At 43.4% G+C, this 19,930-nt stretch overlaps 1 protein-coding gene across 2 annotated transcripts in view; it reads left to right on the top strand.

Annotated features, from left to right (window-relative positions):
- RIPK4 (receptor interacting serine/threonine kinase 4) overlaps window positions 1–17,701 on the top strand; it is a 37,127-nt gene extending 19,426 nt beyond the window's left edge. Inside the window, exons 3-9 of one of the 2 annotated variants that reach the window (XM_084843784.1) lie at window positions 8,285–8,433; window positions 9,959–10,008; window positions 12,779–12,937; window positions 14,665–14,765; window positions 14,891–15,146; window positions 16,280–17,265; window positions 17,579–17,701. In XM_084843784.1, coding sequence (XP_084699910.1) covers window positions 8,285–8,433; window positions 9,959–10,008; window positions 12,779–12,937; window positions 14,665–14,765; window positions 14,891–15,146; window positions 16,280–17,265; window positions 17,579–17,617 — 1,740 coding nt within the window. In that variant the 3' untranslated portion in view covers window positions 17,618–17,701. Of the gene's footprint in view, window positions 1–8,284; window positions 8,434–9,958; window positions 10,009–12,778; window positions 12,938–14,664; window positions 14,766–14,890; window positions 15,147–16,279; window positions 17,559–17,578 lie in introns of those variants that run through there. The other variant, XM_084843783.1, reaches the window with a different exon arrangement.
- The last annotated feature ends 2,229 nt before the right edge of the window (window positions 17,702–19,930 follow it).

The following is a 19,930-nucleotide window of genomic DNA, read 5'->3' as shown; positions in this document are numbered from 1 at the left end:
GCTTTCCTGCCATTTAAGAAGTTGATTTAAAAAAAAAAGAATACCAGAAAAAAGAAAGTGATCTCCTTCATATTAAACAATTAGCAGAAAGCTTTATGCAAATCTACAGTTGCATAATTTTTAAGGAAAATTATGATGGCAGATCGAGGTAGTTAATAAACAGTGTTAACAGCCCCCCACCTACCCTGGTTCATATTTGTAAGCCATCTTATGTTTTGAATGGAGAATTATTTGGGTGGAAGGATGTATGCTAATTAAAATATATAAGAAAAGAGGAACTAAACAAGAAAAAAAGTTGGGCTAAATTCTGGTCTCTTGATAACCATTTGGGTTTCTCACTGCATAGATCACCCTTCCCCGATCTGGACGGTACCAAGTTGGGGAAGGCTGGCATACATAATAAATAATTTAAAATATTTAAATCCCATGTTTCTGCCTGGTGAGAGGCCCCCAAGGCAGATGACAAAAAGTAAGAATGAATGTATAAGTGTCTTTAAAATAGTTGTTGTCCTTGCTGTGTGCTACCTGTGTTAGGTAGCACCAGATATTAAATCAGGGTGATTTGATATTACAAGCCAGCATTTTTCTACTGATATGATATGATATGAGGAATCTCCTAATTTTAATGCAGGTGTGAACAACTCAACTTACCGTGGGAGCCACCTACTTACTTCTATAAATCACAGTGCTACATTAACCATGGGTAAAAAAAATGAAAAAAATTGCTATACTTTTACTCCATTCTCCAAATTGAACCTTTTACACTGCATGCGAAAATGTTCTGACCCAAGGAAATAGCAAATTCCCTCTCCTCTATTTTGTGTTGGTGCCCCAGCTATATCCTCCAGGATTTCATAAAGTAATTTACAAGGAGCACTATTAGGGCTGAAATGGATTTCTGTGTTTCTTTTCAGCTAATCTATGCCTGAGATTTTGTTCTTGTCCAGTGCAGTCAGTATCATGCTACTTGCAGTGTGAATGAAAACAGGACATTCTTCATAAAACAAGTTTAGTTTCATAACATGCTGGCCCGGTTCATGGAGAGGGGAGTTCAAGGCTTCCGTGACTCGTATGATAGTTTCCTGCTATGCTTGAGCTGGGCCACTGTTTGTCGAGTGTCTTGTCAAACTCTAGATTTTTAGACACTTCCACAGAATTAAAGTTGCAGTTACCCTTGGATCCCTTAAATTGTTGTTTTTTAAAGCCAATTTCTATTGCAAGTTCAAATCTTCTTCATTCTCACCCCAAAAACTGACTCCAGAGGGCTGGTGGGACTCTTCAGAGAGTGTCTTTTGGTTAGGATTGAAGGGAGGGTGCAGAAATTGTGCCCCCCCCCATACACTCACATGCAGAAGTGCCTTTCACTCATACAGCAGGATCTTTGAATCAAGGATGCCCCTGTGTTACAGCTCTCCAGTTGCGTAGTTATATCTGACAGCAAGATACAAGTCATAGTAACAGAGCTTAATTTTTAATCCATCTTTATTACTTGATAGACTATCCTTGTGTGATGCAAGAAAATTCATTACCAATGACTTCTGTGTCCCTCCCCCCGCCCCGGAAACCCACTAGGCCTCTTCCGTAGTTGTTCATGATTTATAACCTCTAAAGCCACCTTTGCTCAGGTAAAATCCTGGGAGCTGTTGCTTCCTCCTGGGCCTGTATCCCATTTACAAGCTTCAGCCTTACCAGTGTTGATTATTGCATGAATTCCAGGAAGGGGTGTGTCTATTTTATTTGATACATTTGCATTCTGCCTTTTCTCCATGGAGCTCTGGGAGCAAGAGATTCTGACTTGCCCAAGACTACCCAATAGGCTTTCTTAGCCTCATGGAAATGTGACCCAGTGGACTACCACGTCTAAATCTAACGCTCCAGCCTCTGCGTCACGCTGTCACGTTCCAAAGCTTCCCCCTTTGCCTTGCTTTCAGTTGTGGGTAGATTGTGACCTTGTGTTGCTGAGTTTGGGTAAGCAGTCCTTTGAAGGGGGTGATATGATATTCCAGAATTCAGGCTCCAAGACCGCTCAACAGAGAGAGGCAGTGGAAAGAGCTGAAAATTGGTGTTCAAACTGTCTTTCTCATGAAAAGCTCGTATTGCAGGGCCGTCAGAGCACGTGCCCGTCTGCAGCTGCCTAGCCAGACTAGAATTCTAAATTCTAAATTTAGAATTCTAAATCCAGTCAACCATTAAAACAAACTGGTATTTAGAAACTTTTCAAATCGGGTAATAGTGTCTAGATTTGATAATATGAATGGAGATAACATGGCTTGTTCTAACTTGCTGGGAACCTTCTCTCTGGATGTGTGTTAGAAGCACTAGTCACGCTCTCCATAGGTTTTCATACTCATCCCTGCAGTATTAATTTTAATAGCCTAAGATCGCATTGTTTCTTTGTAGAAGGGATTGGATATTTGGCTTCATTTCTCCGTTTACCAGTTATCATTATCCATTGTGTGGGTGGCTATTATAGTATTCCCATAGTAGTAGCAAGTGAAATATAAAATGGATATCATAGAATCATAGGTTTGGAAGGGCCTACAAGACCATCAAGTCCAACCCCCTGTTCAGTGCAAGAAGCCTGATTCCCAGGCAGTCTCCCATCCAAGTGCTAACCAGGACTGACCCTGCTTAGCTTCCAAGATCAGATGAGATTGGGCGCATCCAGCCCTTATGTTGGATTCTTGTTGTGACCTGTATTACCAAAGTGAGATACTACGATGACTGATTCCGCTCTACATACTGTAGAAATCCAGAGTGATTCCCCTAGAAGAGCTTGCTCCAGCTCTAGCAGTTTGCTTCAAGTTGTGTATACTGTGCTTGCTCTATAATTCAGTAGTCTATAGAAGGCTGGTCCACTCAAACCGGTTTTGAAGGAGACTTGAGTATTTTGGTAAAACATGCTAAGTAATGGCATACTTTGGTCAATGAAGGCTTGTGTCCCCCCCCCCCCCCAATACTCAGTAATTAAGAAGACACCTTCAAAACTGGTTTGAGTAGACTGACTATTGAACTGTGGAGCAAGCATAGAGTAAAAACAGCAGCAGCTTCTCTGGACCAAGCTTCCCTGGAGTTGTCACTATAGTATTGAAAACGTTGGGCAGTATACGATTTGGCACTAGTGCTAATGTAAATTATGTAGCGCTCGTGTAAGCTACTTTGAGTGCACTGCCAGTAACATCTGCTGGCAATGGAAATGAGGAGGAAATGCCAAGAGGAAAGCAAGCTTTAGAGCAGCTGCTCCTTCCGTGGCCAATGGATGGGACCAGGTTGGTCTCCCATGGTGTTCTTCTTGGGAGCCAGAGGTACAGCCGGAATCACTAGTCTTGAATTGCCACTCTCTTATGCAAATTGCTGATTTACTATTGTATTTCTTATAAGTTGGAATCCGATCTCTCTCTTTTATACTCTATCCAGGAGTCCATGTTTTTTATTTGGGTGTGCATACTACATAATGGTGGTCACACTACAGTAAAGTTGCGGTTTATGGAAACTGGCTTGTGTGCGTGCTGAGTCACCACCAGATTTACGAAGCTATCAGTTTTCCATTATAAAACTTAAAAGTGTGTGTGTGTTGAGGTAGATCCTAATTCAGTGTAGAGTGCATGCATTATGTCTGAGCTCATTCCCTGGCATCTTGGATAAAGACCCCTGAAAGTTGCCGCCCACCAGAGGAGACTATGCTGGATCAGTTGGACCAGTGATCTCACTCTAATATAAGACAGTTCAGGGTTCTACCATTATCTTTTCTTTTTTGGAAAGTGTCCATGGATTGATGTACCTGAGCATCCCTGTGCAGTTGCTCCTTGCTCCAGCATCATTCTGCTTTTGCTCCTTATCCTTTTATCCCAGAAGAAGATAGGAGTTAAAATTGAACTGTCCTGCTGAATAAAATTTAAAGAGTCTTCTAATGATGTAATGCATGGAGAATCCCTAAGACTCCAAATACTGAGTCATTGGGTTTGACTCTGCTTTATTTTATTTATTTATTTATTATTAAATTTATTAATCGCCCATCTGGCTGGTCACCCAGCCACTCTGGGCGATGTACAACATACAATAAAACAGTTTAAAACAATAAAATTCTACAATAAAAACATTTTCTAAAATACCCTAACCCACCCCAAATGCCTGCCTGAACAACCACATTTTTAATGCTCGACGGAAGCTCATTAAAGAGGGGGCATGACGGAGTTCCCTAGGGAGGGAGTTCCACAGAGTGGGGGCCACCACAGAAAAGGCCCTCTCCCTCGTCCCCACCAGTCTAGCTGTCCTGGCTGATGGGACAGAGAGAAGGCCATCCGAGGCTGATCTTGTTAAGCGGCCTGTCTGGTGCTGCTGGAGGTGCTCCTTAAGATAGGCTGGGCCGGAACCATATAGGGTTTTAAAGGTCAAAACCAACACCTTGAATTTGGCCCGGAAAACAACTGGTAACCAGTGCAACTCCTTCAGCACTGGAGTGATGTGATCTCGCCAGCGGCTGCCTTTAATCAGGCGAGCCGCCGCGTTCTGTACCAGCTGCAGCTTCCGAACCGTCTTCAAGGGTAACCCCACGTAGAGCGCGTTACAGTAGTCTAAACGAGAGGAGACCAGGGCATGTACTACCGATGGGAGCAGATGGTCGGGAAGGAAGGGGCGCAGCCGCCGTATCAGATGGAGTTGATACAGCGCTGTCCAGCTCACAGCTGACACCTGAGCCTCCATGGACAGCTGGGAGTCCAAAATGACCCCCAGGGTGCGGACCTGGTCTTTCAAGGGTAGCCGTACCCCATTCGCTTTAGTCTGTTACTGTATAGGTGTTTTACAGGGTGACTCTTGGAACCGAATTAAAAGCCCTTTTATGGCTATACTTGTGTGCATGTTCACATGCGCGTGCTGTATGGTTCCCATTCATGTTAATGGGCTGTATGACTAAACCTGATGTGCAGTAGTAGAAACTGACTTCAAAGCATCTAATTTTTAAACCCACAAAACTTCTTCCAGATCATCCCTCTTTTGCCAAGGTGTTGAGAGCCCTTCAAGGCACAAATCTGTATGTTTTAGTTTTCAGAGTATTTTGATACGCTGGAAGCTCCAACTCTAGTTTGGATGTGTTCTGATGATGAAGATAAGCATTAGCTTGTTTGCTTAAAATACACATTCATAACTTGGGAACTTGGAGTTGTCTGGTGGCTCATAATGAAAAAGTGAGTGATTTGTGCAACCAGGTCCCCCAGAATCTTGGTTACTAGTGTACCTGGTCGGTACATGTTCCAACTTCAGCTGAAATCAAATTGCACAAAATTTAAATAACTGTTGTTACTCATTCAATGAAAGGAGGAAAACATATCTAAAATCATATCTTAAATGTGCCTTTCCTGGTTGTTTATCTTGCACTTACTTCCTTCATCCACCCCCAATGTCTTGGCTGAGGTTTGAACTGGGACTTCTGTAATTACTAGAGTAGCTCTAACTTTAAAAAAACTATGTGACGTTAGGCTGTGTCTGTATATTAGTTCAGGAATAAATACGCTGAATCCCTTCCGTCGTCTGCCTCGCATCCTCCTTCACCCTCTGCATCTAGCTACTGTTGCCACTGCTTTGTTGCTATTTCAAGTTAGATGTATTTACTTCCCCAAGTTGCACTGATTTTTATTCTGTACTTTATCCCATAATGATGCTTCTCCCATCAAGCTAACTTTTAAAATAATATGTAAGCAGTTTGTTGTAGTTGTAATATTAGGGTGTGCGTATGTGTATTAAATATTACCTATCGTGAACGTCAGGGTTGGCAAATAAGTATAAAATAATCCTTAACCAGAAGTTGCCTATTACTTCAATTCTGTTCCCTCTCTCACCCCATTAATGTTCCTTATTCAATGAACGCAATAGGATTCACTACTGAGGAGATAAAGGATTATTTATTTGATTTGTACCCCACCTGTCTACCAAGAAAAATGTCACTCAGAGAAGCTTATAATCATAAATAAAACTTGATTAAAACAATAATAAAACAGATACATTAAAACACAGTGAAAAACACACAGGAATAACAGAATAAAAACAGCATCCAACCTAACAGATCCACTTACATGTCAAAGGCCTGCTTGAATAAAAGGGTCTGTGCCTGCTGGTGAAAGGACAACAGAGGGAGCGAACGCAGCCTCCCTTGGCAGGGAATTCCACAGCCTGGGAGTAGCCACTGAGAAAGCCCTCCTTTGTGTCACCACCGAACACACCTCTGTAGGTAGCAGTCTTGAAAGAAGGGCTTCTCCAGAAGATCTTAAGACCTGAGCAGGCTCAAATGGGAGAAGGCAGTCTTTCAGGTAGCCTGGTCCCAAGCCAAATAGGGCTTTATAGGTCATAACCAGCACGTTGAATTCTGCCCGGAAACAGGCCGGTAGCCAGTGAAGCTCTTGCCGCATGCTCCCGGTCAATGGTCTGGCGGCAGCATTCTGGACCAGCTGAAGTTTTTGAACAGTTTTGAAGCCAGCCCCATGTAGACCATGTTACAGTAGTCCAAACAGGATGTAACTAAGGCATGCTTGATTGTGGTCAGTTCAGACACCTCTAGGAACAGGTGCAGTTGGTGCACTAGCCTCTGTTATGCAAATGCACTCCTGGCCACTGCCGAGACCGGGGCATCCAGGTTCAGGGCTGAGTCCAAGAGTACACCCAAACTATGAGCCTGAGTCTTCAGGGGGAGTTTAACCCCATCCAACACAGGTTGAATCCCTATTCCCTGATCTGCCTTTTGACTGACCAAAAGCAGTTTTGTATTGGCTGGATTAAGCTTCAGTTTGTTTGCCCTCATCCAATCCAATGTCAACGTCAGGCACTGATTTGGCACCAGAACAGCTTCCTTGGATTTAGGTGGACATGAGAGATAAGATGCATATTGATGCATATTGGTGGCATCAAACCCCAGAGCTGTGGAAATCTCTCCCAGCAGGTTCATGTATATGTTAAATAGCATGGGGAATAAGGTGGAACCCTGTTCTTGCCTCTGTTGCACATTACTTTGTTCTAAGTACACAACCGGAGATGAATCTTATAGAATAATGCTCATTTTTGTACATGCTCATCTAACGCATAGAAGAAAAAGGTACTGAAGCTAACTATTTCCCTAGGGATGTAAGGAACGGTTATATGATTTTTTCTGCACTCACGCTCTTCTCATTGCTGGAGATAAGCAGAGTATAAAGGGCCATTCTTGTATAGAGTGGCTGCAGAACTACAGAATCTTAACAACCCTGAATCTAAGACCACTGAGTAGTGTGTCCTCTCCCCTCCCCCACAATGAATCTCCTACATGCATGCTTCTTTATGACCTGGTTCAGCATTACGTGCAAACTGGGTCGTAAAAGCGCAATTGGGGTGTATATAATCTCTTAATAAGTTCTTGCTCTTGTTCTTACTGAATAATAATATATAATACATAATTAATAATAATATATTCATAAGTCAGTTATCTGACACTAGTTGATTGTATGTTTTGTTTTTTAATTAAGGAATATTTTTTCAGTTCCTAGATAATGCATGGCCACTATTTAGCTTCTATTGGGAAATGTCGTCATGATTTATCTATCTCTTTCAACAAGCCATTCATTCCTTTAACCTGCTGATATCTTTCAAATGTTTCTGAAATGCATGTTGGTTAGAGGGACAAGCAGCATTAATTTAGAGGCTAAGGTTGTGATCTAGCCAGAGCTAAGGACTTATGCCCGAATAATTTCAACATATGCTTCTCCCTCTTCTAAAAGCAGTAGGACTTAAGTGATAACCTGGATTGTTCCCTAAGGCTGCAGCCTTGAGGTGCATCTGTAAATATGTCTCTGCTACTTGGGCAAGTGTTTGGAGGGCGGTGTCCTTGAAATAAGTTACCTTGGAAGATGCCAGCAGGATTATTCTAACAGTGGCCAGAGCATGCATCATCAGCAGAATGAAATCCCAATACACACACTATTTATACACACACCATTTTTATCAGCCAACCAAAAAGACTTGTGCAAAACTATGGGCAGCGTTGATTTGATCTATGTATTTTATAGACTGATATAGCTTTTAAAAATCTGCTTGGCCATTTTTCTTCTTTTACTAGCTTAGATAAAAATAGCTTGTCCTGTTCTTGTACCTCCAGATTTTTAAAATTTGCTTCACATTTCCAAGTACCAGTTTCAAACTTTAATTTAGGAATATAACAAAAGAAGGTAGTAAATCTGAGCATCTCAAAAGAAAGAAACTGCACATGCAGCAATTATTTTGGAGACCAGTTAACTAGAATGTTTTTGTTTTATCTTATCAGATTTCAGACTTTGGATTAGCCAAGTGCAATGGCCTTGCTCATTCTCACGATCTCAGCATGGATGGACTTTGTGGGACTATTGCATACCTGCCCCCAGAACGCATTAAAGAGAAGAATAGATACTTTGATACCAAGCATGATGTCTACAGGTCTGTACCCATTCCTGTTTTCTTCCCCTTCATTATACCTATTTCTCACCAGAGCTGTTAGCCAGCTCTGACAGAATTAAATGCTTGGAAACTTCTTAAGGTCAAGAACTTCGCAACTGATTACATTCATTGCTTTTAAACTATTTCATTACAATTGTATCAACAAAACAGTATGCTAGGCCAGCTCCATAAAACCCAAGAAAGAGGGATCTAAGGAAGTCACCGTGGCACAATTGTCTCATGTTGATTTGTTAAAGTTTGGCAGGCATATGTGTTCAAATTCGTTCCTGTACTTGCGTACCAAGGTCATCTCTGGAGGTATATCTTGATACTTTGTGGAGCAATCCTGGAACACATTTAATCCGTACCCTGGCTTTATTGTTTCCTCTAGTGCTGTCTGGATGGGTTGCACCTAGGCATGCTAACAACTTGAGAAGCATTCAAAGCAAGGTTCATGCATTGTGCCTGTTTCAATGGTGATGGTTCATTTAGGGCCAGCCAAAAGAAAACATTGTCAACTGATTTTGGATTGTAGAGATATACTGTGCAAGCACCCTTTGATATCCACTAGCTGTTTGCTACTTTGACACTGTTTTCAATGTTCTTGATGACAGCATGTTAAAATGTTCAAGGCCAATCATTCCCAAAATGGTGGGCTGGGAACTATCAGTAGTAAGCTGTGAGTTGTTGAATGTAGTAGACAGTGGAATTCTTGCCTGCCAGTGAAGTTGATTGGCTATAGAAGTAATTCTGCACGCAATGCATGACTTAACATAGAGAATTCACACCACAAAATGTGGTGACCCCTATCTTAGGTGGTCAAGTATTAGACCAATTCATGGAGGGGTAGTTCTGTCAGTAGCCATTATCTATGATAGCTAAGTGGAACCTGTATGTTCAAACACCGAGCACTTGGGACAACTGGGGCTAATGCCACTCTCCTGCCTTGCTTGTGAGTTTCTGTAGGCATCTGGCTGGATGCTCTTGGAAACATAATGTTGGGCTGGATCAGGGGTGGGCAAGCTTTTAGGCCCATGGGCACATCTGGAAATTTGAGAAACTGTCCTGGGCACAAGTGTAAAATGGCTACCGTGGGTGGGCAGGGCTAATAATCACAAAGGACAAATAACCTGCACAGAGGCATTCATGGGAAATGAAGGTGGCAGCAGCTAGAAGCTCCTATTTTGCTTTGAAGCATTCCCAGCTGCCAGTACGAAAATGCAAAAATATTTTTAAGATAAAAATTGGGAGGCCTAGGTTTGGGCACCAAGGGAGGTGTCTGAGGACACATTGATGCCCACAGGCACCATGTTGCCTGCCCCTGGGCTAGTTAGAGCTTGGTTTAGTGGTGTATTCTAGCAAGGCAATTCTCATGTTTTTAAGGCTTATTCTCATTCTAACATTACTTCTAATGCTGCATCTAATGATCTGGTGTGATTGCATTAGACAGCCTAACAGTTACAAAACAAAACATGAATGTGTCATATTTTTCTAAAGTTAACATCAATTAATGTTCCTTTTGCAGCTTTTCCATTGTTATCTGGGGAGTTCTCACCCAGAAAAAGCCCTTTTCAGGTAAGCATATAAATATTTGTTTAAATGAATCATATATTAGATGAGCACATCAAAGAAAACGCCTCCTCAAGTAAGAGGGCCTATTGTGATGTTGTTAGACTTCGGTATGCCCAACCTTCATCATTGCTGACATACATTTATGCCAGCTGCTTCAGATATTGTCCACACCTTTTGAGGATAACTTTGAAGAAATCCCAGCTATCGTTTCTGCATCTGAAAGGGCCTAGAAGGCCATTGAGTCTAACCCTGTCTTGCCAGACAGGACCATGCATGCATGCATCCACCAGTCCCTTGACAGTCAGCGAAGCAATCCTGACCACAGTGTGCCACAAGCAAAGGGCAGGTGGACTGCAGAAAGTTGCTTGTATGACCATAATGAGATGACATGTGTAAACAACCAGGCCACATGTCTTCTGCCATCACCAGCAGCTCTAGTCACTGCCTAATCCAGCTTTCCCCGATGTGGTGCCCTCCAGATGTTTCGGGTTACAACTCCACTCAGCCCTAGTCGGCATAGCCAGTAGTCAAGGGTGATGGGAATTGTAGTCCAGGGCATCTGGAGAGCACCATGTTTGGGAAAGTTAACCTAATCTATGAGACCCTGAGCATGATGATAACCTATCTATAGCTATCCAAAGGCAATATAATTGGATGCATCTCCCATGCTCCAGTGCTGTAACTGAGTGTTATTCCATGTAACATACCTATGGAGTACTACTGTATTCCATTCAGACTTTTTTTGTAAGTAAGCAGGCTAAGAAAACCAGAATTTGTGGGATCGGTTCCAGCTTCTTCCTCCTGATGAAGTGGACAAGGTGCTTTCATCTGTAAGGCCGACCACCTGCTTACTTGATCCTTGCCCATCGTGGCTCATTATGGGCTGCAGAGAGAGACTGGGTGAGGGGATCAGGGCGGTGGTGAACGCCTCCCTTGAGGGAGTGATGCCATCAGCCCTCAAGGAGGCAGTGATAAGACTGCTCTTAAAGAAGCCCTCCTTGGATCCTCAAGTTCTGAACAACTTTCGCCCAGTCTCAAATCTGCCATTTTTGGGCAAGGTGATTGAGCGGGTGGTGGCGGTGCAGTTGAAGGCACACTTGGAAGAAACTGATTATCTAGACCCATTTCAGTCGGGCTTCAGGCTTGGGCATGGGACAGAAACGGCCTTGGTCACCTTGGTAGATGATATGAGGAGGGCTCTGGATAGGGGTGAACGCTCCTTCCTTGTTCTCCTCGACCTCTCAGCGGCTTTTGATACCGTTGACCACAGTATCCCCCTGGACCGCCTGGAGGGGTTGGGCATTGGAGACACCGTATTGCGGTGGTTCCGGTCCTTCCTCTCCGGCAGGTACCAGAGGGTAGCACTGGGAGAGGAGGTTTCGGACCCGTGGCCACTCACTTGTGGGGTGCCACGGGGTTCCATCCTCTCCCCGATGCTATTTAACATCTATGTGAAGCCACTGGGGGCTATCATCAGGAGGTTTGGGGTGCAGTGTCATCAATATGCGGATGACACGCAGCTCTACCTCTCATTCAAATCTTCACCAAGGTTGGCCGTAGAATCCCTGTCCAAATGTCTGGAGACGGTGAGTGGCTGGATGGGGAGGAATAGGCTAAAGCCGAATCCTGACAAGACCGAGGTACTTTTGGTGGGAGACAAGAGGAGGCTAGGAGATGTTGACCTGGTGTTGAATGGGGTACAGCTACCCTTGAAAGACCAGGTCCGCAGCCTGGGGGTCATTTTGGACTCTCAGCTGTCCATGGAGGCTCAGGTGTCAGCTGTGAGCCGGACAGCGCTGTATCAACTCCATCTGATACGGCGGCTGCGCCCCTTCCTTCCCAACCATCTGCTCCCATCGGTAGTACATGCCCTGGTCTCCTCTCGTTTAGACTACTGTAATGCGCTGTACGTGGGGTTACCCTTGAAGACGGTTCAGAAGCTGCAGCTGGTACAGAATGAGGCGGCTCACCTGATTAAAGGCAGCTGCCGGCGAGATCACATCACTCCAGTGCTGAAGGAGTTGCACTGGTTACCAGTTGTTTTCCGGGCCAAATTCAAGGTGTTGGTTTTGACCTTTAAAACCCTATATGGTTCCGGCCCAGCCTATCTTAAGGAGCGCCTCCAGCAACACCAGACAGGCCGCTTAACAAGATCAGCCTCGGATGGCCTTCTCTCCGTCCCATCAGCCAGGACAGCTAGACTGGTGGGGACGAGGGAGAGGGCCTTTTCCGTAGTGGCCTCCACTCTGTGGAACTCCCTCCCTAGGGAACTCCGTCATGCCCCCTCTTTAATGAGCTTCCGTCGTGCATTAAAAACATGGCTGTTCAGGCAGGCATTTGGGGTGGGTTAGGGTATTTTAGAAAATGTTTTTATTGTAGAATTGTATTGTTTTATTGTATGTTGTACATTGCCCAGAGTGGCTGGGTGACCAGCCAGATGGGCGATTAATAAATTAAATAATAAATAAATAAATAAATAAATAAATAAATAAATAATAATTCATATGTAGGAGCAGAGGATATTTTCCCATGCATTTAAAGTTTGGTTTTAGTAGCATCTTGAGACAGCTAAAGCGGGAGTGGGCAACTTGTGACCCTCCATATATTTTGGCCTACAACTCCCATGATCCCTCACCATTGTCCACCCCTGTACTAAAATGTAGGTTTCCCTTTAGAGAAAGAACCCTAATACGAGACTGATGAAACTGGCCTATTGAATAGGGGTGAGAGTTCATCTCTCAGAGTAGTCTCAATTTGTGCTTTTCATTTGCAGAAGAGAATAACATTCTACATATTATGGTGAAAGTAGTTAATGGCCACCGCCCAGAACTACCAGCTGTTTCCAAATCCAGACCTCATGCATGCAATAACTTGATCAAACTGATGCAAAAATGCTGGCAAGATGACCCTAGCAAGAGGCCAACATTTCAAGGTAAATGTTTCTTCTAATCAGGCTCATTGGCAAAGTAGTGAGTCACTTCAGTGTTCCGGACTGTATTAATCCCTGGTGGAGCTCCACCAAAATCTTGTAAAAATGATGAATGCAAAGTATACACAACCGACTGTTCTGTACATGCCGCAGTGTGGGGAACTTCCTCACTGCAGGGAAGGGATTATAAGAGAACTTGTCTGATCATGAGTAGATGTTGATTTAGATGTCAGATGTGTACTGATTCAGCTAAGTCCCCATACTGTTGCCTAGGGTGAACTTTCTAATCTATATTTAAAAAAAGAAATTCCATTCCACCAACTACAATATAAAGGGACTAGGAAAACATCAGTCTTTAAAATAAGGAGCCTAGGGTTTTTTCACAACTGATGGGCACAAAAGGTTGCCAACACATGTTTTCAGGAACACTTTTGCGTGACCGAGTATTTATTTTGTTTTTTCTGTTAACTGCCCTTTCACCCTCAGTCTTTAACCAATCTTCCTGAAATTTCCAGGTTATGTAAAATATACATTTCTGTCTGGCATGTGAAAATTTCAGGAAGATTGGTGGAACCCTTTCGATTTTATTAAGGACAGAACAGCCCCCCCCCATTGCCATTTAACATTACTGAACCCCAAGTCTACTGATCACCTTATCTATTGGAACCACAATTGTGGCTCCAATAATAACATAGCTGTGATAGATTTTTGTCAATATAAGGCAAAACATTTATTTTTGTATTGTATCTTCGATAATATAAAAAAGGTCTCATCAGGTGGAAGCGAGAAGAGTCTTTCAACCTTAAAAAGTGAGTTGGAGAATCAGCGTAGGCCTGAATCTTCAGTAGAGGATTGAATATGGATTTAATGCCATTTTGGAGTGTGTAATTGCATTGCAGTTACTTGAATGCGCACTTGTACGCAAAAATAAGATCACTTTCAAAATAAGTGCAATATAAGAGCTAGAAAACTGTTGGCAGTTTGTCCTAAAAATACATAAAGATTTGGGGGCTTGAAAGAATTCCTGTGTGCGTGCACGTGTGTGTGTGTGCACAAGAGTGTGTGGTGGAGAGGGAGGTACATATTCTTCACTCAGCACAACTACTAATCTTCCCTCTCGGTTCCTGGTGACAAATCTGAACATGGCTCCATATCCTGCAAAGTTATGCAACTGACGTATTTTATTCCAGCTGAATAGGTTTTATGGTTACATAACAGGGTATTCAAGGTTCAGAAATTTTCCCAGATTTAATTGCTTGCACAGAGGAAGTCAAGTATATTGGAGGAAGGTATGCATGGAGCAGGGAGAGCTGGACCTCCCATGTTGATTACCCTGTTTGCCAGTTCCAAAAATGATGGCATACACTTGCCATCTTCACATTGTGTAGGTTTTTTGCAACAGGAGCAGCTGACCAAATTTCCTTTCTTCTAGCAGAGGGGTGGGGGAACCTATGGCCCTCCAGAAGTTGTCATACTTCAACTCCCAACATCTCTTCCCATTGACCAAGCTGACTGGGGCTGATGGGATCTGGAGAGCCATGGGTTCCCCACCCCTGTTCTAGCACCTAAACAAGAGAGATGGACCTTTATTTAAAAAAAAAAAAAAATCTCTAAAATATTCCTTTGTTGAGAAGGAGTCTGTGTTGTGTGGGGAGGTATACCCCTGCCTGTTTTCTGTCCATCTTCTTCCAGTATGAATTTCATCTTTGGTTTTTACTTTTATTTTCAAGACATTACCTCGGAAACAGAAGACCTCTGTGAAAAACCTGAAAATGAAAATAAGGAAATGATAGCTCAGGAGGATGCCAAGACTGCTCAGGCTTACCCCAACGTATGTATTTCAGCAGTATCTGAAAAACCAAGGGAATTTGATATTTCCGTTACCTTCCTCCTGACTATCATTTGACTACCACTTTTAATTTTGGATGTCTATCTTTTTCCCCCCTCTCCTTCCAGGAGATGCCTGGGCTATCCCAGCTAAAGCGAGAGTCTGATGCCACATCAACTAAGGATTACAGCCTCTCGGAGTTGCTGTCCCAACTGGACTCAGGGATTTCCCAGACGGAACAGCCCGAAGAGCTCAGTCGTAGTGCTTCTGAATCCAGGCTTGCTTCCAGCGACAAGAGGCTTTCAGGAGTGTCCTCTGTAGACTCTGCATTTTCTTCTCGAGGTTCCCTGTCACTCTCTTTTGAGAGAGAGAATTCTGGAAGTGGTAAGGATGTTTTAGCTTTGTTGAGCAAAACTTAGATGAATTTTGGATGTTGTGTTGAGGCTGGGGGGGGGGGGAATATGTGGTGGCTTCTTATGTACTATATGCATGTTAATGTGGCTATGAGACAGCTACTTTGAGATAGTGACTGTTGTGACACAGCCAGCACAAAGCACACACCTTTTTATTTTTTATAAGGCGAGTGGCTCCGTGAATACCTTGAGTAGTGGTTGATATGCAGCAGCCCACCTCACTGCCCCTGTTTCAGTGGTTTTCCAGGTGGTGGTGGACCACGATCTTTAGAAATCTTTCTTGCTTAGTTGGCCACTCAGAAATTCAGCTCCATAGGGAATATAGGGACGCTTCCTTATATTAGGTCGGTCTGTTTCTCCACTTATCTACTCTGGCAGCAGCTCTGTGGGCCCTCAGACAGAGGCATTTTCCATCACCTGCTACCAGATCCCCTTCTAGTTGGAGATGCCAAATATTGAATTTGGGACTTTCTGCATGTAAAGCACATGCTGTACCACAGACATATGGTCCCTCCTCTAATTCCTGGTTGCAGTTTTCATGATCATGGCAATACATTTTCAGCCACCAGTATCACAGGAATAACTTTTCAACAGTCGAGGCTATATTTGTGAGGACACCAGTCTTGTTGCATGCATCCAGTTTAAGAACATCACGTAGATTAATGCTTGATTATGAACTGGCACTAAATCCTACTTGTATTGAGAATTAAGGATCCCTATTTGCACGTAAGGATTTGTCTGTCCGTGTGTGTGTGTCTCGTGCGCACATGCACACGCACCTAACGGTGCATGTGAGCCCAGCAAGCCACATAAGCAGTGCGCACAAAAATGCTGATAAGCTGGTTCCCCACAGCATGATAGTGCATCCAGATGTGGGGTAAGGACATGTGGACACCTGCCCAATGTGCACAAAGTGAAGGTGGGTGGGGGAGAACTGCTTTCTGCATTTTGGCTTTGTACCAAACTTGCAAATTGGGAGTATGGGCAGTGGGGCTGCTGCTTTTTCTCTAGCAGGGTTCCTGTGCCTTTAATGTTTGGCAGTAATTCGACAAGCAGAAACTCGATGGTCATGGAATGTTGATGTTTCTTTTTTTGTCTCTCCAGATCTTGGCACAATGGATATCCAGAAAAGAAAGCTGGCTGAGGCGATCACGTCTGGAGACACTGGTAAACTGATGAAGATCCTTCAGCCCCAGGATGTTGACCTTGTTTTGGATGGAAACTATAGCCTTCTGCATTTGGCTGTTGAATCGGGCCAAGAAGAATGTGTCAAGTGGCTCCTTCTGTATAACGCCAACCCCAACCTGACCAACAAGAGAGGCTCTACACCTCTCCACATGGCTATAGAGAAAAAGAATAAAAGCATTGTTGAGCTGCTTCTGGCAAGGAAAATAAATGTGAATGCTAAAGATGAGGACCAGTGGACGGCCCTTCACTTTGCTGCCCAGAATGGGGATGAGCTGAGCACAAGAATGCTGCTGGAGAAGCATGCCTTGCTGAACGAAATAGACTTTGAAGGAAGAGCTCCCATCCACGTTGCCTGCCAGCATGGCCAAGAGAACATTGTGCGCATCTTCCTGAGAAGAGGAGTGAATGTCGATGTCAAAGGGAAGGATGACTGGGGGCCTTTGCATTATGCTGCTTGGCAAGGGCACCTCTCCATTGTGAAGCTTCTGGCTAAGCAGCCCGGTGTCAATGTGAACGCACAGACAGCGGATGGAAGAACCCCTTTGCACCTGGCAGCCCAGAGAGGGCATTACAGGGCTGCTCGTATCCTCGTGGAACTGCAGTCAGATGTCAATATAAGAAACACGTCCCTTCACACCGCTCTCCATGTCGCTGCTGAAACCGGCCACACCAGCACATCAAGGCTGCTTCTCAACCGCAGCGCAGATGTAGAAGCAGCAACGGCAGAAGGCTGCACTGCCCTCCACCTCGCAGCTCGCAGTGGCCACTTATCGACGACCAAGTTGTTGATGGAAGAAGGGGCCAATCTCCTGGCCAGGGGCCCTTCGGGCAGGACGGCGCTGCACCTTGCTGCCGAAAATGGACATGTTGAAGTTGTGGAGGAACTTGTCAATCAGGAAAATGTAAATGACCCCGATGAGGGAGGGTTGATGGCTCTGCATCTGGCAGCCAAAGGTGGACACGTGCACACAGCTGCGGTTCTATTAGAGCACGGTGCCTTTACAGATAGGCAAAGCCTTGCATTTCAAACCCCGTTGCAGCTGGCTAAGCAACACGGGAGCACTGCTGTCGTCATGCTGCTCAGCGGGAGATAGATAGGTACTTGTTTAGGTCTTAGGTCTTTTGTCTTTGCAGTGAGACTGTGGGAGCCGAATAACAGGGCTTTTCCCCCCTTGGACTGCTGCTGCTTCATGTGTGTCTGCTTACGTTTTGCAGGCGAGTCCAAATTCTGCCCAAGCAGAAGCTGCTTGTTGATGTAGCAATGCAGCCTAATGAACTGAGCGAGCGTGGGAGCAGGAGCCGCCAGAATCCGACACACCGTCTGACACTTGCCTGTAAGGAGGTGTTAAGCAAGCCACATGAGAAGACATTGTGTTCTTTCCCTGGTACTTCAGCATCGGAGGAGTTGACTTGCCCTGAAGATGGTATGAGGAGTAATTAAAAAAGAAGACGATAGGGTTAAGCGAACACTTGTCTCTTCCAGTGTAGAGTCAATATCTAATATTTCAATTGTTTTTTACATTCAGACAAATGATGGGAGAGGCATCTTAGAATGTCACACTAGAATATTGTTGACATTGATTTTTCCTCTTGCATTTCCATGGTGCATATGTCAATATGACTGTTTTTGCATTGTTGGAAGAAAAGTGCTGTAGGAATAGTTGTCCTTAAGCCATGCAGATAGCGATCACAATCCCAGTTTCATAATGCACAGGGGATCTTTTTTTTTTTAAAGAATGTAAGAAATACCAATTTCGAAGCCACACATTTCTGTGTTCTCAGGTGATCTATTTTTCTATGATCATCATAATCAGCTAATGCTTGCAATAAGAACTGTGAGCATCCAAATAATAATTGAAGGGAGTATTGCATAGAAATTAATTTCTGATATACAATACCAGCTTCTGTATATATACAGTGTATATGCATGATATTGTAATTTTCAGTATGTGAATGAATGAAAAAAGCACAGGGAGGTTCTGAGTGTGTTTGTGTGTGTGTGTGCGCGCGTGCTAAAGCTGGAAAATGAATTTATAAAAACACAAGAGTAGATAAAATGCAAGTCTAAATTTCTTAAGAGCAGTTTTTAAATGGTGTACGTTACCGAACCACATTTACAGTACTGCAGTGTCTTCTGAACAAATTTACTGTGTTTGATAGACTAATATAAAGATATACTGTGTATATAGTGTTCTAGTCCATTGTACATCTTTTTTTCTACTACAGAAAATTGAGACTCTTCAGATCTGGGTATGTTTTAATACACCTTTTATAATGTTCTTTATTTTCAAAAGTTCAAATGGGATCTGTTTTATCAATAAAATAGTTCTGTTTTACTTGTAAAATGGTTTTTGAGATAAACTGACTTACGTGTGTGTGTATTGTATTCAAGGGGCAAATTAATTTCACAGACTTGATCCTTGATCAAAAATCACTCATTCATACCTGTAACCAATCCACATTTTACCAGGAACATTGGCTCTCAACTTTGGATCCTTCTAGATGAGGCTTTTATTATGCCTAAAATTCTGCCTAATTTATGGAATATAATGGGGGGGGGGTCCCCAATGATGTCTTCCATTTGTAACCCTCCTATGTTTTCCCACAGCTGCTTCTACCTTTTTTCTTTCCAGAAAAAATCCTTTAAAAATGGAAAGACAGAATAGCTACACAATGATTTTTGATTTGTAATGCTAGGAGCCGACCATGTAGAAGCACCAATAGTTTTTTAAATGGTTCCTTGGAGTTTCAGCTAAAACTGTCGGTAGTGGCTTTGAAATTGTGTAAATGCTACTTCTGGTAACAGTTTACTTCAAGTCATTGAGACAGTTGGCTAGCAAATAGATGATGACAATTTGTGTTTCTTCCTGACTAATCACGAGTGGGCTGAAGAAAGCAGCAGACTATGCTGAGACGGCTCATTGTAAGTTTTTTATTTATTTATTTATTATTAAATTTATTAATCGCCCATCTTGCTGGTCACCCAGCCACTCTGGGCGATGTACAACATAAAATAAAACAGTTTAAAACAAAATTCTACCATAAAAACATTTTCTAAAATACCCTAACCCACCCCCAAATGCCTGCCTGAACAACCACGTTTTTAATGCACGACGGAAGCTCATTAAAGAGGGGGCATGACGGAGTTCCCTAGGGAGGGAGTTCCACAGAGTGGGGGCCACCACAGAAAAGGCCCTCTCCCTCGTCCTCACCAGCCTAGCTGTCCTGGCTGATGGGACAGAGGCTGATCTTGTTAAGCGGCCTGTCTGGTGCTGCTGGGTGTTTTTCAACTGGGTGTTTTACGTCTTTCAACACCCTGTCTCAAATGAAAAGGGAGTTGGGGAGAAAATGAAATTATAGCTTACCTTTATCTTTTGCTTGCTGTAGTCTGTTTGTATTAAAATTTAAATTGAGTTTAAGAAGTGTTGCCACACTTGCCAATCTTGGAGGATTAAATTTCCTATGAATATGTTTTTCTAGGTGATCTTTCACAATATCAGTCAAGCACTTCCATACAATAATCACATAACATTGGCAAGCTTTTAATAATTTCCCAACTGTCCATTG

This window comes from Heloderma suspectum, chromosome 3 (genome assembly GCF_057233095.1).
Source record: "Heloderma suspectum isolate Gila_16-S chromosome 3, 16-S_ref, whole genome shotgun sequence".
NCBI lineage: Eukaryota > Metazoa > Chordata > Lepidosauria > Squamata > Helodermatidae > Heloderma > Heloderma suspectum.
This window is presented reverse-complemented; position numbering and strand designations above follow the sequence as displayed.